This window comes from Trichechus manatus, unplaced genomic scaffold (assembly GCF_000243295.1).
Source record: "Trichechus manatus latirostris isolate Lorelei unplaced genomic scaffold, TriManLat1.0 scaffold00245, whole genome shotgun sequence".
Taxonomy (NCBI): Eukaryota; Metazoa; Chordata; class Mammalia; order Sirenia; family Trichechidae; genus Trichechus; species Trichechus manatus.
This window is the reverse complement of record NW_004444181.1, coordinates 1,146,351-1,161,709: the sequence shown is the minus strand read 5'-3', so window position 1 is coordinate 1,161,709 and position 15,359 is coordinate 1,146,351. Positions and strand designations below refer to the sequence as shown.

General features: G+C 40.2%; 1 protein-coding gene across 1 annotated transcript in view; it reads left to right on the top strand.

The window, feature by feature from the left end:
* TTC3 (tetratricopeptide repeat domain 3) overlaps positions 1 to 15,359 on the top strand; it is a 62,965-nt gene that overhangs the window by 25,698 nt on the left and 21,908 nt on the right. The window contains 5 exon segments of the mRNA XM_023724418.1: positions 494 to 573; positions 1,881 to 2,051; positions 6,245 to 7,292; positions 8,842 to 8,907; positions 11,034 to 11,183. Coding sequence (XP_023580186.1) covers positions 494 to 573; positions 1,881 to 2,051; positions 6,245 to 7,292; positions 8,842 to 8,907; positions 11,034 to 11,183 — 1,515 coding nt within the window.

Below are 15,359 nucleotides of genomic sequence, written 5' to 3'. Positions count from 1 at the left end.
TGACTGTATGTCTTTAGCCATAAAGTGAGAGTTTGGTCCAAGTGACATTTAAATTGTTCTTGGAGTATTGGAAACCACCCTAAATATTAATTTGGGCCTTTTAATGGTTGCTGACAATGGCACCCAGTAACATTAAATGATTGTTGAAACCTATATTACTGTGTGTTCCTGTTCATGAGAAAATTTACATAGGTCTTACATATTGGAGGAGCCCTGGTGGTGCAGTGGTTAAGAGTTCGGCTGCTAGCCAAAAGGTCAGCAGTTCAAGTCTACCATCTGCTCCTTGGAGACCCTGTGGGGCAGTTCTACTCTGTCCTATAGGGTTGCTATGAGTCAGATTTGACTCGACGGCAACATATTTGATTTTTTTTTTTTAATTGGGGAATTTACATGTGTAATTATATAGACATTCATCAGTTTTAATGGTAATTTTTTTTTTTTCATGAAATTTTAAGGTAGAAAATCACTGTCATTTTTCTATCTTTTAAACCAGCCTATGTTAGTTGGGTCTGGAACGCCTTCAGTAATACCAAGTGTTAAAAGTGAGACTGTCACTTCAGGCAGTAAGAATAAGTAAGTACAGTTTTTTAATTTTTGTGTCATTTAAATCAAGGGTTTTAATATAATAAGTGGCATTAATTTAATATACTTTGAACTTGAGTTTCGTTTCCCTAACTCCCGTGTCTAAAGATGCGCATCTTTTATGACAACCTGATGTGCCCCATCTCGGTTGAATTTATAACGTGGCTTATAGGTGTTAAGAATTCATACAAACTGTTGTGAAGTCACAAGGCTGATGCTATCCTTTCAGTAAGTACATATTGAGACCCTACTATATGCAGGGCACGGTGGGAAAATCCTACGAAAATGTCTAGAAAATACTGAAATGTTCAATGAGGGACTACTGTGTGAGCAATTACTAGCGTATTTGCTGTAATAGGAGAGAGGAGGTGTTGTGGAGGCTGTATGTGTATGATGTTGCAGTTTCGCCTTAGATGTTGGTGATCTTCAGCGGCAGCTGGTGGTTGAAACTGAGTTTTCAAGAACCAAATAGACATAAAGAAAAATAAAACTAGCGAGGAGTGGTGATCTTTTTATATTTTCCTTTATGACCAAAAAGCTGCAACGTACTTTTTCTCATATTTCTTAAAACTTAGTCATTTTCATGAATTCTTTAAGTCTGGGAGTTGTGTAGAGTTAAAATAATACTATGTTATATTTAGATAATACTTATGTACCAGGCACTATTGAAAGGCTTTACAGATATGAACTCATTTAATCCACCCATCCACCCGAGGAGATAATTACCCTAAGAGATAAAGTCCATTTTACAGATAAGGCACAGAGTGGTTGCATAACTTGCCCAAGACCACAAATCTCCTAAGATAGCAGAGCCAGGATTCAAACCAGGCAGTCTGGTTTTAGAGCCCACACTCAAGCTACTACATCTTTTTAGAGTGGTAGAACCTTACTCTTTTTCTTATTTTTTAAGTCTTTTTATTAAGCACCTTTTACCAGTCTCAGTCTTCCTTTAATTTAAATTAATAGCAGTTATAATAAAATCTTAAGTTTTTTCTCTAGTAAGTTTAATTAATGCAACACATCAGTTTTTAAAACCAGGAGTTTTGTAAAAATTTGCTCTTGGTAGGGAGAATACGGAGTTAAACTTAGAATGTCAGGTATGATTTCTCTTGATTGTGGAAGGGTAACTTTTTTGCGTTAAGTCGTATGGTAGGTTTTTTGTTTTGTTTTTGCATTATAATGCTGAATAATAGTTACCATCTTTGTGGGGTTTTTTTTTATTTATTTTTTTCAGTTTAAGTATTCTTCTGGTTCACGCAGAAGCTTGTTACTCACAAAGTGATGCTTTTCATCGACAGAGGCAGTTCGCATTCCTCAGGCCCCTTTGCGGTGCCTGAGCATCTTCGGAAAGACATAGAAGAATTTGAAGCTTACTATAAAAAACGGCAACAGCGAAATAACGAATATGATAGCCAGAATAAGAAGATGGGCGAAGCGAACCCAAAGCAGAAATGTTCAACTCTGTATGAGTAAGTAGTTTAACATTCCTACAATCATTATTTTATACTGCGGCTTCCAGTTAAGCATGTGAAGTTGCTTAATTTGTGTCCCTTATGTTTATTAAGGGAGCCCTAGTGGTGCAGTGGTTAAGAGCTCAGCACTAACCAAAAGATCGGCAGTTCAAATCCACCAGCTGCTCCTTAGAAACTCTATGGGGCAGTTCTACTCTGTCCTGTAGGTTGCGATGAGTCCAGTTGACTTGACGATGAGAAGTTTGGGGTTTTTTTTATATTTATTAAAGGAATCAGTTATTGACTCACAACCCCTAGCGAAAAAATAAACAGGGTTGAAGCCCTGGTTTGAGCTGTTAATATAGATACCTTCTACTTCTAAAACTGTCCTGGTACACTGGAAGTCCTGGGTAGAAAGGAGGAGTGTGCTGTCACATTATAGGGAGAGCAACTAGGGTCACATAACAGGGTGTGTATAAATTTTTATATGAGAAACTAAGTTGAAAAGTAAACTTTTACTTAAAGCATGGTAGAAAAAAAAACAAAAAACTGTCCTGGTATGTCTTGTTAGGACTGATAAACAATAAAGTTTCCAGCCATGATCTTTTTATCATGAATTCTCAGGTGTACATTTGCCGAGGAGTAAAATGGTTCTTTGATCTTGCAGTCCTTATGATGCTCGGTGCAATTGTTTGGAATCTCATAATTCCAGTAATAAATAATAAGCTTAGTGAACTATTATCCTTGAACTGGTACTGGGGAAAGGATACCAGGAAACCATTATTCCTTCAGCTGGGATGATAGTACAGCTGTAAAACCCCATACTCTGCATTATATTAGAGACTTGACTTCCTGACATTAATCTAATGGAAGGGAAACATATGTTTCTTTTTAAGTAACTTTGGATGTGAGTTGGTTGAAAATGTGAATGTGAAGTTCAGCAGTTACATGGGGAGTATAAAATGGGTAAAAAGTTCAGGAAAATCTAGGAAGCAGCTTAGCATTTTGAGCTTGGCATTAGTAAGTAGCGCACAAAACCAGAAAAAGAAACCAAACCCTTTGCTGTTGAGTCGATTCTGACTCATAGTGACCCTGTAGGACAAAGTAGAACTGTCCCGTAGGGTTTCCAAGACTGTAAATCTTCATGGAAGCAGACCGCCGCATTTTTTTCTCACAGAGTGGCTAGTGGCTTTGAGCCACCTACCTTTCAGTTATCAGCCGAGCGCTTAACCACTGTGCCACCAGGGCTCCTACTAGTGCACACAGCCTTTCTTAAGAAAAGCAATTGAGGGCTAAATCTGTAATAGAAAAGTAATTTAAAAGTTAGCTAGTCTCCTGAAAAATTTGTTACTCATCCATAATCTTGTCATTTCTTCTGTTTTCCTCACATGCACCGTCCCTTTCCAGTCTAGTTTTATGCCTTTGGGTCCCTCTTCATGGTTTTTCTTTAGAGTTGGAGTCCTGAGCAAATCATATTTCCAGAGAACTCCATGGAAACAGCCATCAAACTATACTTGTATTTCTTAAAATACGCTAGACTTTGCTTCTAGCTTCCAAAACTGGAGCCAAAATGTGCGGTTTTCAGTAGCTTGCCTCTTGAAGAATTTATTACCATTGTATGTGAGAAGAAATTATGCAACTTTATGAGAAAAAATGAGATTCATTTGTTTGTATTTTGAAATAGAATTTTATCTTATAAGAGAAAGCCAAGAAATGACAGGAAGTTACTCCTCCAAACATAATTCTGTCTTTGAATTTTTAGAAGTAAATATGTGGTGGCTTAAGAATGATCATTCCTTTTATTGGCCCATGGATGAAAGAAAAGTGAAACCAAACTTGTGTATGAAAACAGCATGGAGTAGAAAAATTGTTGCACAAAAAGTCAGGAATACTGTGATGACTGCTGCAGGTCAACCTTTTCTTGATTTCAGTATTCTTGCCAAAAAACTTCAAGTTATGAAGAAATTATACTTGTTCTAGTTTGGACCCAATAGCTTATCTTACAGAGACTACTCTTCAGGAGTACAAAGGTACCTTTGCATTTCAAGTAGCATTAACTATAAGTTTTATTCACGTTATGGTCATAGTACCATCTCTCTTCGAGTTACTGAGTTAAATTTTGGTTTTGCTTGTTACTGTGAAAAATCCATTGCTAATTAGCCGGTGGAAAAACTAGAGTTCTTTTTCTCTGAAAAAATTTTTTTCTGATTATAAAAGTAGTAATACAAATTATTACAGAAATTAGAAAATGAAGTGTAAAGGAAGAATCGTGCACAATCCTACCACTGAGGTATTGTCGTTCCCCGTTGCTGTCAGTTCCAACTCACGGCAACCCCATGTGTCACGGAGCAGAAGTGCTCCATAGTATTTTCTTCAGAATCGACTCAACAGCAACAGATTTGTTTTTTTTGTTTTTAATCTTAACGGAAGCAGATCCCCAGGCCTTTTCTTCCGTGGTACCCCAGGGTAGGTTTGAACAGCCCACCTTTAAGTTAGCAGTTGAGTGCGAACCATTTGTGCCACCTAGGGACCTCACCAAGATAAACCACGGTTACTTTTGGGTGGGTCTCCATGTGTAAAACATGATTTCATTGTACGTTCCATTTTGTCGTTTGCCTTTTTCACCTAAACACGCACGGTATTTTTTTATATCCTTAAATATTGTTTAGAATCTCGACTTTTCTTAGCAGTTTGGTAATCATCATGTGAATCTGTATGATAGTTTATGTTGCTAACTCCTTTTGTTGTTAAATACGTCACTGCTGAATTACTGAAAGTAGTTTCCTTTCATGTGATGTCTGTCTTCAGTTATCACATTTTTAAGTATTTTAGTCCAGATAGAAAGCTTTGTTTTTCAGTAATACTCGTTAGTGTTCGCTACGGAGAGCAAAACTATACAGTCCAACAAATACTTTAAATACTTTTTAAAGCACTAAATCCACATCCACCGTTCGCTAAGTAGTCTCCTGGTGTAGATGACAACTTAACGCTGACTGGAAAGGTCTGTCTTGGGACAAGTGGTACAGCCAGTGTTACTACGTCCTCAGCTTAAGTCTTCAGTGATCACTGTTCCTGAGACTACAGTGCTTTGTTTTTTAACCTTATCCTGCCTCAACCCCCTCTGCTTTCAGATTTGTCTAGAAAAGTGAAATTTGATTTAAAGCAAAGCCATATTTGACCTGCTAGGTCACAGTAACAACCCGTGTGTGGAGAGTTCCGTGGGCTCACATCAGTTGCAGAGGTTATTCTAGGTGACAAGCATTCATCATGAAACACATTAAGAGAAATTGTTTGAGTACTTTTAAGTATTTAGAGGAGTCGGGCTGACAAAAAGGAGTAGCATTTGGTCTCTGTGGCTCAGAATATTAATTGCTTTACGTAGAGGTTAATCATTTTTAATTATCATGTGCATTTATTTGCAGCAACTCTGCACAAACGTGATTTTCTTTCGTTGTAAAGAAGAGTTGTTTTTGCCTCCCTTCTAAATGAGTTGCTCTCCTTGTTAATTTACTTAGAAAGCCCTATGGAGATTTTTGCCCTTGAAAAAGCCTTTGTGGTGCCTGGTCTGTGTTTCTTGCTAGTTATACCACTGTTACAGACTGAATACAAAAATCAGGTAGAAAGAAGGCTCTTTGAGTCTGATGCAAGAATGGGAAAAGAAAACAGATCCAGAACTGGACTGAAAAGCCAGCCCAGAACGGGAGGCAGATTTGGGGATTGGCCTGTTACTGTGGGTCTGGATCTTGATCAGACAGGATTAGATGCAGTACCTCCGAACCATTGCACATTCCTAAACAGGAGCATTTTAACAGGTTTGGAATCAAATAGGATTTTTCAAGATTTGATTTCATCTTCTCATTTGACATTCTTGTGATTTAAAATTTTCCTTTTCTCACATTTTCTGCTTTTTCCTTACTTTTGCGTAATTACGTAGTTGAAAATTTAAAAACAGCTTTTTATCCCCTTCTGTTTTTTTCCTAGAAATTTTAAAAGATTTTCTAAGGAGTAGATAAAATTTTGTTTATACTATCATGAATTGTAGTTGAGCTTACTCAGGTATTTAATATCACTACCGTATGTTTGTTGGAGAGAGGCTGAGATCAGTGAGAAGTGAAATAATATTTTGCTTTGGGAGAATAAATATTTCTTCCACATAAGTATGTACAAGTACTTCCTAATAGTAACTCATGTGATTATACATTTTTTTCAAGTTACTTCTCTCAGTATTTGGAGGACAATGGCCCCTTGGACATAAGACACAGAGTATTCAACGAGTATCGGTTTTACCCAGAAGAAACTCGACAGATAGTGCAAAAGGCAGGGGGTCTGAGACAGTTTCTCCTGAGATGTCCCCGTTTCGTTGTGATCGACAACTGCATTGCACTGAGGAAAGTTTCAACACGGATAAAGAGGAAGAGAAAGAAGAAAGTCATTAAGGAAGAAGTAGACGAAATTTCAAGCATAGATGATGAGATGTATTTACCATTTTTTCTGTCATTGCACCCAGACACTAGGGAATTTACACCAGAGTCAGGTTCATCTTCAGCACCAGCTTCTGAGGATGTGATGCCCAAACCAGTGTCTGCTGATTCTCCCAACTCAGCTTGCAAAGATGTGAAGCCCGAACTGGCATCTGGAGATTTTTCCAGACCTGTTGCTGCAGATGGGGAGCCCAAGTGTGTCTCTTCTGATTCTCCCCAACCAGTCTCTGAGGATGCAAATCACACGCCAGTCTCCTCTCAATCTCCCAAACCAGCGTCTGAGGATGTGAAACCAACCTACTGGGCTCAACCCTGTTTGGTCACAGGCTACTACCCGTATCTTCCTTACCAGGGGTTTGACATCACACAGTCACCACCAGCGTACATAAATATGCTGTCAAGTATGCCACAGTACGCTGGCATATATACACCTTTGGCCACCATTTCTGAGTATCAGCTGCAAGGTGCAATTCCAGTGGTGCCATCTTTTGTTGCCCATGATAGGCCGGATCCCAATGCAGCTGCTGCTTTTGAGGGTCATCATGTGAATGCTGAGAATACCTCTGGTAACCGGATTGCCTCCGAAACACAAATCCTTCAAGGCTCTCTGGAAACATCAGTGAAGTCACACTGCGGCCTGGGTGATGCTGATACAGCCCTCAAGGAATCTAGCAGAAATGATAGTCATGGTGGAAGGTCTGCCAAGAAGGGGGAAGGAAGTAGAGTCAGGATGAGGGCAGTCGCAGCTCATCCACCTACACAGATGGCTGCCGTGCAGGTGAGACTTATGTAGGAAACAGTCTTCTTAATGCTGAAGTGCCTGTTTTCTCTTCATCTTTCATTGCCATTTTATTTACTAAAATCCTGAAAAATTATGAGCTTTGTAATGGTTACTGAAACTTTGTCTGAAAATGTTTTAAAAATATTAACCGTTTTGTGGGGCATGACAGGTAATCTTGTCAGAAAGAAATGTGAGGTCCAGTAAATAATACTCTTCTTACTGGAGGAACCCCGAGACTGTTGCCCTAAAATACCCTTACAGCGTAGAACTGAAGCTACTCCTGGAGGTCACCTTTTCGCCAAATAATAGATTGGCTTCTAAAATAAAGAGTATCACCCATAAATACTGTGCTCCCTTAAATAATCAACTAGATGGCAGCAGTCAGCATTTACCTTAAAACAAAGATAAGAAGCTAAGGAGGGACAGGGAAGCTAGACAAATGGAAACAGAACAAACAGAATGGAAATAATGAGAACATTGACACGTTGTGAAAAATGTAACCAATGTCATGCAACAGTTTGTTTAGAAACTGTTAAATGGGAACCTAATATGTAAACTTTTACCTAAAACACAGTAAAATATTAAATAATAATAATAATACTCTTTTTCCCTGCCCAAGTTCTGTACCCATTAAGAGATAAAGGAGTCAGCAGGTGGAGTTAATACACCATCTGAAGCATTAATAGGTGTGGTGGGGGTATGTGGCTTGTATCTGTTGAAAAGTGCACATCCTAACAGTGAACCCCATATCACACACACTTACCCACACAGTTACAGCGTGCTGGGAGTCTGCTGGTAAGACTTATTGCATGGGGGCGGGGGGCAGGCGGAATATGTGCCTCTGTGCAGGCATCCAGCTCCCAAGAGGAAGGAAAAAGGAAGAATCTGGGCTGCATGTGCTCTGGGCTACACGTGCCGTTTCTCCTACCAAACCAGGGGAGGAGTGAGGGAGTTAAAAGTTTTTACCAGATGGAGAGAAACGTGAGGAATGGGTCTAAGACTTCCCTTCCTGTCAAACATAAGAATAAATAGAGGTTCTTCCATAGTTGCCTTTACCCATTGCCATGGAGTGGATTCCAACTCATAGCGACTCTGTATGACAGAGTAGAACTGCCCCATAGAGTTTCCAAGGAGTGCCTGGTGGATTTGGACTGCCAACTTTTTGGTTAGCAGCTGGACTCTTAACCACTTTGCCACCAAGGTTCCCTAGTCGCCTTTACAGGGCCTGAATTCATTAAACCCTTAATGGATTTCCTCCCTCCTTATTAACGTTTCTGTTTTCTAGGGAGCTTTGAAAAAGTATGTTGAAGAGTTAGTGAACCAAAACTGTTCTGAGTTGTACTGATTCTAATACTAAAATAAATTCTAATAGTAAAACATGCCTAATACAGATGTTTGTAGGAAACACAGGACATTGTTTAAATTTGGCTAAAAAAGAAAATTGTAGGCATGTTTTAAAATGCTCTTACGTGATGGATTTGTTTTACTAGAGCATTTATCAGAGGCAAATCAACATTAAGCACGCATTTTTTGTGTTGCCCCATAGGTGTCCTGGGATGTAGCACACCAGGAGGTCAATACTGAGCCTTACGAACGTTTTGAGGCAGAGCCGGTAAGTCAAAATTGTAATAAACCATTTAAAGGTTTAATTTTCATTAACAAGATGGGGGTGATGTACCAGAACTATTTTGGAGCCAGCTAATCCTATACAAAGTGATCATGAAATAAGCTTTAGAACAGAAAAAGAAAGCTTTTATTTTTATTGTTGAGATTTGGGACGGGGCAGATGAAATTTTTTTTAGCTTATTTATTTCAAAGTATAATGGCTTTACTGTTTTAACTAGTGTAGTGAACATGTATTAATTTATATACCAGAGCTTATTCACATGAATAATACAGGAAAGTATTCTAAAGACCTTCACCACTTTAAGAATGGTTCAACTAGAAAATCTATTAATATAACTTATCATGTTAATATATCATAAGAGAAAAATTATTTGATCAACTCCATAGTTGCCGAAAAGGCATTGGATAAAGTTCAGTGTCCTTTCTTGACTAAAACTCATATTAAAATGGCAGTAGATGAATTCTTCTCAACACATTAGTATCTTTCTCTGTTAAGCCAAAAGCCATCATCTTGTTTAAAGGTGAAATAGCACCATTGTTATTTATTACTATTCTGGAGATATTAGATTGCAAAGTTAGATAAGAGAAAGAAGTAACATTGGAAAGGAGAAGGTATAAGTATCATTATTTACAGAGGCTAAGAATGTGTATACCTGGAAAATCCAAAATAATCAACCAAAAACCTATACAAAGATATAATAGAATTCAGAAAGGTGATTGATCCACAGTAAATAGAACTTCCAGATACAAACAACAACCTGTTAGGAAGTGTATTAGAAGAAAAGATTCCACAATAAACCGCACGGCAAAAATGTGTGTGTTTATATACATACATCATTGTTGTTAGGTGCCATCGAGCCGCTTCCGACTCATGGCGACCGTACATACAACAGAAGGAAACACTGCCCGGTCCTGCGCCACCCTCACCATCGTTGCTGTGCTTGAGCCCATTGTTGCAGCCACCATGTCAGTCTGTCTCGTTGAGGGTCTTCCTCTTTTTCGCTGACCCGTTACCAAACGTGATGTCCTTCTCCAGGGACTGGTCCCTCCTGATAATGTCCAAAGTAAAGGAGACGACGTCTCACCGTCCAGTTAAAGCTGGTCTGTGAGACAGTTACATAACTGAAAACAGTTTACTGATGGTATTTTAACTTGTCTTTTTGAAATGATCAGTAACTTTCCATTTGGAACTTTTAAAATTAGGGCCAAAGTTAATGTGTTCTGTTACTTGATGCTGTATGTGCATAATAATGTGAAGTTTTTAAACCTAATAAATGGTTCTTAATGTTAATTCTGTTGATCTAATACTGAACCGTTCTAATACCAGTAAATATTCAGAAGCGAAGTTGGAGTTGACTCGATGGCAACAGCAATTATAATACAGATTGAATTCCAATAATAATTGTACAGTCATGTGCCACATAACATCCGTTTGGGCAACAGCCATGGTCCCCACCACCTTTCAGTCTTGCCTAGTGGATGCACAGCCCTTGGCGGTTCTGCTTCTCCGGGCGCAGAGGGGCTCGGAGAGGCCAGAGTGGCCACGGGATGGGATTTCTGAGACGGGGAGAGGATGGGCGCCTGACCCGCTCTGGGGGGCTTGGTGAACAGTGAAGGGGCTGACGGTGACACCAGGAGTATACTACAAGTCCATGCTGCTGCTGGTGCTCTACTCTGGTGCTGCTGCTTGTGCCCCCCATGCTGGACAGAGGCCAAGACAGGGACAGGGCACCAGCTACCGCACAGGCCTGCAGGGCAGCCTGAGAGTGTGGAGCCTGGACGTGGTGGCACGGCCCACCGCTGAGGGGGGCACGGGCAAGTCCCCTCGTCCCCTGGACAACCTCAGCGGTGCCATCAGAGAGGCGGTGTGTATAATACGGTGTTGGCAGAACGTCCAAATCACATAACATCCAAGCGATGCATGACTGTATTTAAACAACAGCTGACTTTGTTAAACAGTACTTAGGGGTTTTTAATTCTTGAATTATTGTGACTTTTTTCTTGTAAATTTTCATCTGCCTTTTATTCTTATGTATTTTAAGAGAGCTCAGAACAAGATTAGAAAGGGATTTTTAACTATTTTTACTAGATAATTTTGTAATTTACTTTTAGGGGGATATTTCAAGGATGGAAAAAGAATACAGAAAACTACAAGAGAAGCTTGAGAATGCATATGAAAAGTATGAACAGACAAGATTCAAGGGCTTAGCAGAGATCAGGGACCTGGAAGAAAAGCTAAAAAGGAACTCAGAACGATGCCAGGTAATCCTGTCTGAGACCTCTGTTTAATCATGTATGGCGTGATACAGATATAACTGTGCTTCTGCATTGTTGGCTAAACAAAGGATTCTTTCTGAGTTTTGCTTATTTCAGGTTTCTCTGTGACGTACTGAAGTGACAGGGTTTTTTTGTTTTTGTTTTTGCAGTGTTTTAGAACCTCTACAAGTTGCCTTATAAGAAAGCTAAAAGGGCTGTAAATCTGGTTTTTCATTCACCTGTAATTCAGTTTGCTTGGTTAACTAAAACTATTTTATGGTTGCCAAGTTTCCTGGTAAAGTCTTTATCTTGAGAAGCAGCATAACATCTGTGGTTCAGAGAGTGAGCTCTGGAGTCAGGCTGGCTTCTATTCGAGTTCCAATCTTGGGCAAGTTACCTAACTTCTGTGTGCTTAAATTCCTCATCTGGAAAACTAGGGTAACAGTTTTCATTTTGTAAGGTTATCATAATGATTAAATAAGTTAATATGTATAAAGTACTCAGAACTACCCTGGTACATAGTAAGTTAGTACTGACTGCTGCTATTATTATTACTGCTGTTATTTTCATCCTCATCCTCATCTTACTCCCAAGAAGTGTAAGAAGAACATGCGGACCTTAGGCATACTAGAACTGTAGTTACCCAGGGCATCTCGTTGGAATCTCCTGACCTTGAGTTCCATTGGCTAAATTTGTCAGTTACATATAACTGACTTTGGAGTCATTATTGCCAAGGCCAGACTGAATTGATGGAAATAGAGAAGTGAGGAAATCATGGTCTCTTTTTAAAAAATAACTACCTCTGTTCAGAGTGGTAACAAAGGGATATTGGTCCATTTAAGAAAGGAAGAATTTGTTCCAGAAATCTAGATCAATAGTTGATGTAACATATAAATAGAAGAAAATTGGCTTAACATGGGACCTTAATTAAGGAACCTATTTGTTGAGATGTAGGTATATCCAAAAGAAAAGGGTCGATTCACAGAGATCACTGTGGAAACATTCCTCAGAACTTGTTTATTCTCAGGATGGGACTGGGGAGTGGGAAGGCTGAGAAGAGTTGGATAGAGACAGAGACTTTCAACTCAGTTGCCTGGTCTGATGAGGACTCCTGGTTGGGAGAGGAAAAAAGAACAAAAACAAAACCACAGTGACACATGAAACATAGATTTAAACAAGCCACTTTCAGGGTTTAGCAAAATAAAATATTTTTAGAAACTTTGTATTGTCTTGGGAAAATTCTGTTTTAATAAATCCATATGGGAATACCTGTGCTCACCTGGGAGTCCCTGGGTGGTGCAGACAGTTAAGTGCTCAACTGCTGAAAGACTGACAGTTTGAACCACCCAGAGGCACCTCGGAAGACAGGCCTGGCGATCTGCTTCTGAAATGTCACAGCCTTAAAAACCCTATGGACCCAGTTCTACTCTGCACACGTGGAGTCGCTGTGAGTCGGAGTCAGCCTGACGGCAGCTAACAACAGCTGGCCACCCGATTGAGTGGCAAGGGTGGTTTTGGAGACACAGTCACTTACTGTGGGCCTCCAGCGTGGGAGGTTTATTTCTGCCTGGTCGAGGCTTTTCCAGCTTTATAAACTGCTCATGGGCCAGGCCCTTCATTTGTGCAGTTGATTGAGAAGCCTTTTGCAAGCAAAATCCCCAGGCAGGATCCCTGTAGGAGCAGGGCTCCTGTTACACTCTCTCAACTCGGTAAGGCTCCGGGTCTGGTTTCATGTGGCTGTACTCAAGAGTGCAGTCGTTCTGTTTTTTAAAAGGACAGTTGGTCCCCCGAGTTATAGGCCTGTTAGGTTCTTAGACTTCCCGTGTAAAATGTATGCCTGTTTCCTCTCAGGATAAATTGCTAATCTGAGTTCCTTAGGTTGGTGTCTACACAAAAGCAGATGAGATTTACCTTTGGTCACTTCTTATTGGTCATAAACAGTTATGCTCATAATTAGCTTGTGGAGAACCTTTTATAAACGCTTAACAAACATTTGTGGCTTTCATTGATTCTTTCCTGACTCTGTAGATCACTGAGGTTATAAGCTCACCAACTTTTACTTTGAAGTTACTTAATGTATTTGGATGTATCAGATGACACCCTACTCCCCACCGTCACCCCCACCCCGTTCTAGGGAATAGAAAGATGGGCAAGCAATAGAAAATAAGAAATCAGGTATTAGGATCACACTGCATGCTTTAACTCCCAGCACCACCACTTAATATCAACTCATAGCGACTCCATGTGACAGAGTAGAAGTGCCCCACAAGGTTTGCTAGGCTGTAATCTTTACAAAAGGAGCCCTGGTGGTGCAGTGGTTAAGCACTTGGATGCCAACCAAAAGTCACTCCACAGTTGAAAGATGTGGCAATCTGCTTCCGTAAAGATGAGTCGGAATCGACTAGACAACAATGGATAATCTTTACAGATTCCAAAAATACTTACTTTGGAACAAAGTTGAGGTTTAAAAAAAAAAAAAGGTATGAAAACAAATTTTCTCTGATTGAGAAAAAGACCATCAGAAAGTGTTTATAGTTAGGTCAATAAGCTGCGTATAGAAGCCTGTTCTTTCTTTTAAATTCTGGTGTTTGGAGGAGAAGGGCTCAGGAGATAATGGCCTTCCATGCATTCAGAGACAGGTTCTTGGTAGCTGTCAGGGTTAGCATTGTGAGACAGCTAAGTTATTAAAGGATGGTTAGTACAAACAGGAGATGAACTCATGTAACTTTTCAGTGGCTGAACTATAAATAGGTAGTATGTAAGACTTTGTGCCTTTTGATACCTGAACTCCTTTAGCTACTTGTTGCCAAGTAGGTTCTTACGCCCCAGCATAACCTTGTAGTTGCACATAATCTCCCAGCCAAAGGGTGCATCCTCGGTGAAGTCATTGGCTCAGAGTAGAAGCCCCATGTAGGTGAGAAACAAGGTTGGCTTGGCTGCCAGCAGCAAGGCAAGCAAATCAGCATGGGTCATGGCAGTAGAACTGAACTAGAGAGGATGCAGGATTGTGTAAGTAGAGTGGGTGTGGCACTAAGCTCAGCCATAGGAATGACCCGAAAAAATTCAGGAGCAGCAAATTTTCAGGCAAGGGAAGTGTGAGCAGAGCTGGTCCCCATGCTTTTCTGCCTAAGAACAGTTGGCGTGGGCATTTCAGATCACCCAAATCAACCCTCGCCCTCTGGTAGGACTCTGATATCTTAAAGGACCTTGACTGGTTAGCACATCTGCCTCTGAGGAATATTGAAAACCTTATTGCCTAAGGCTGAAGAGGGAGAAATATCCTCAAAGTCGATGTAGCTTTGGACATGACCATTATTTCCCATGGAGACTGTAAGTTGACTGTAGGGTGCCCTGTCCATTCTGAGGGAGAAGACGCTGCCTTGCTATAGCTAAACTCTTGTCCTCAGTGATTTAGTCACTAGTCAGCCTGACAGGGAAGTTCAGGCTCCAGGGAACCTGTCAGGAGGTGAAAAACTTAAAATTTCCCGAAAGCAAATAGGTAAAGTCAGGATTTCATTACGTAGCCATTGGTGACAGTGGAATTTCAACCTGGAAAATACGTGTAGCTAGTTGTTGATTTTAAATACTGCTCTGGTTCTCTGATTAGCATTTAAATTAATTATTAGAAATATTAGCATAGAGACTGTTTTACTTACAAGACCAAACCCATTGCTGTTGAGTTGACTATGACTCAGTGACCCTATAGTACAGAGTAGAACTGCCCCATAGAGTTTCCGAGGCTGTAATCTTCATGGAAGCAGACTGCCACATCTTTCTCCCGCCGAGAGGCTCGTGTGTTCAAACCATCTGTCTTTGGCCAAGTGCTTCACCACTGCACCATCAGGGCTCCTTGTTTTAATTAAAATGACTGGGATTTACAAGCATGCGCCCCGACCCAAACCCTCGTTATCACTGAATGGATGGTACTTTGAAAAAGACATGAAACTTTTAAAGAATCTGTAGATTCAGAAGACGTTTCCCAAAGCAGCAACTGCAGAAGGAAATAGACCTGGGTCTCAAGAGGTGTAGTACCCAACCTCCCAGAGGAAGGGTAGGTGACACTGCTTCAAAATACATTCTTTCCTTTCTTCTTGTCACGCAGCCTGAAATGCTGGCAGGTATCTCAAACCCAAATGCCTTCAAGGGCCAGGCCAGAGGCATCACATATATATTTTAAAAAGC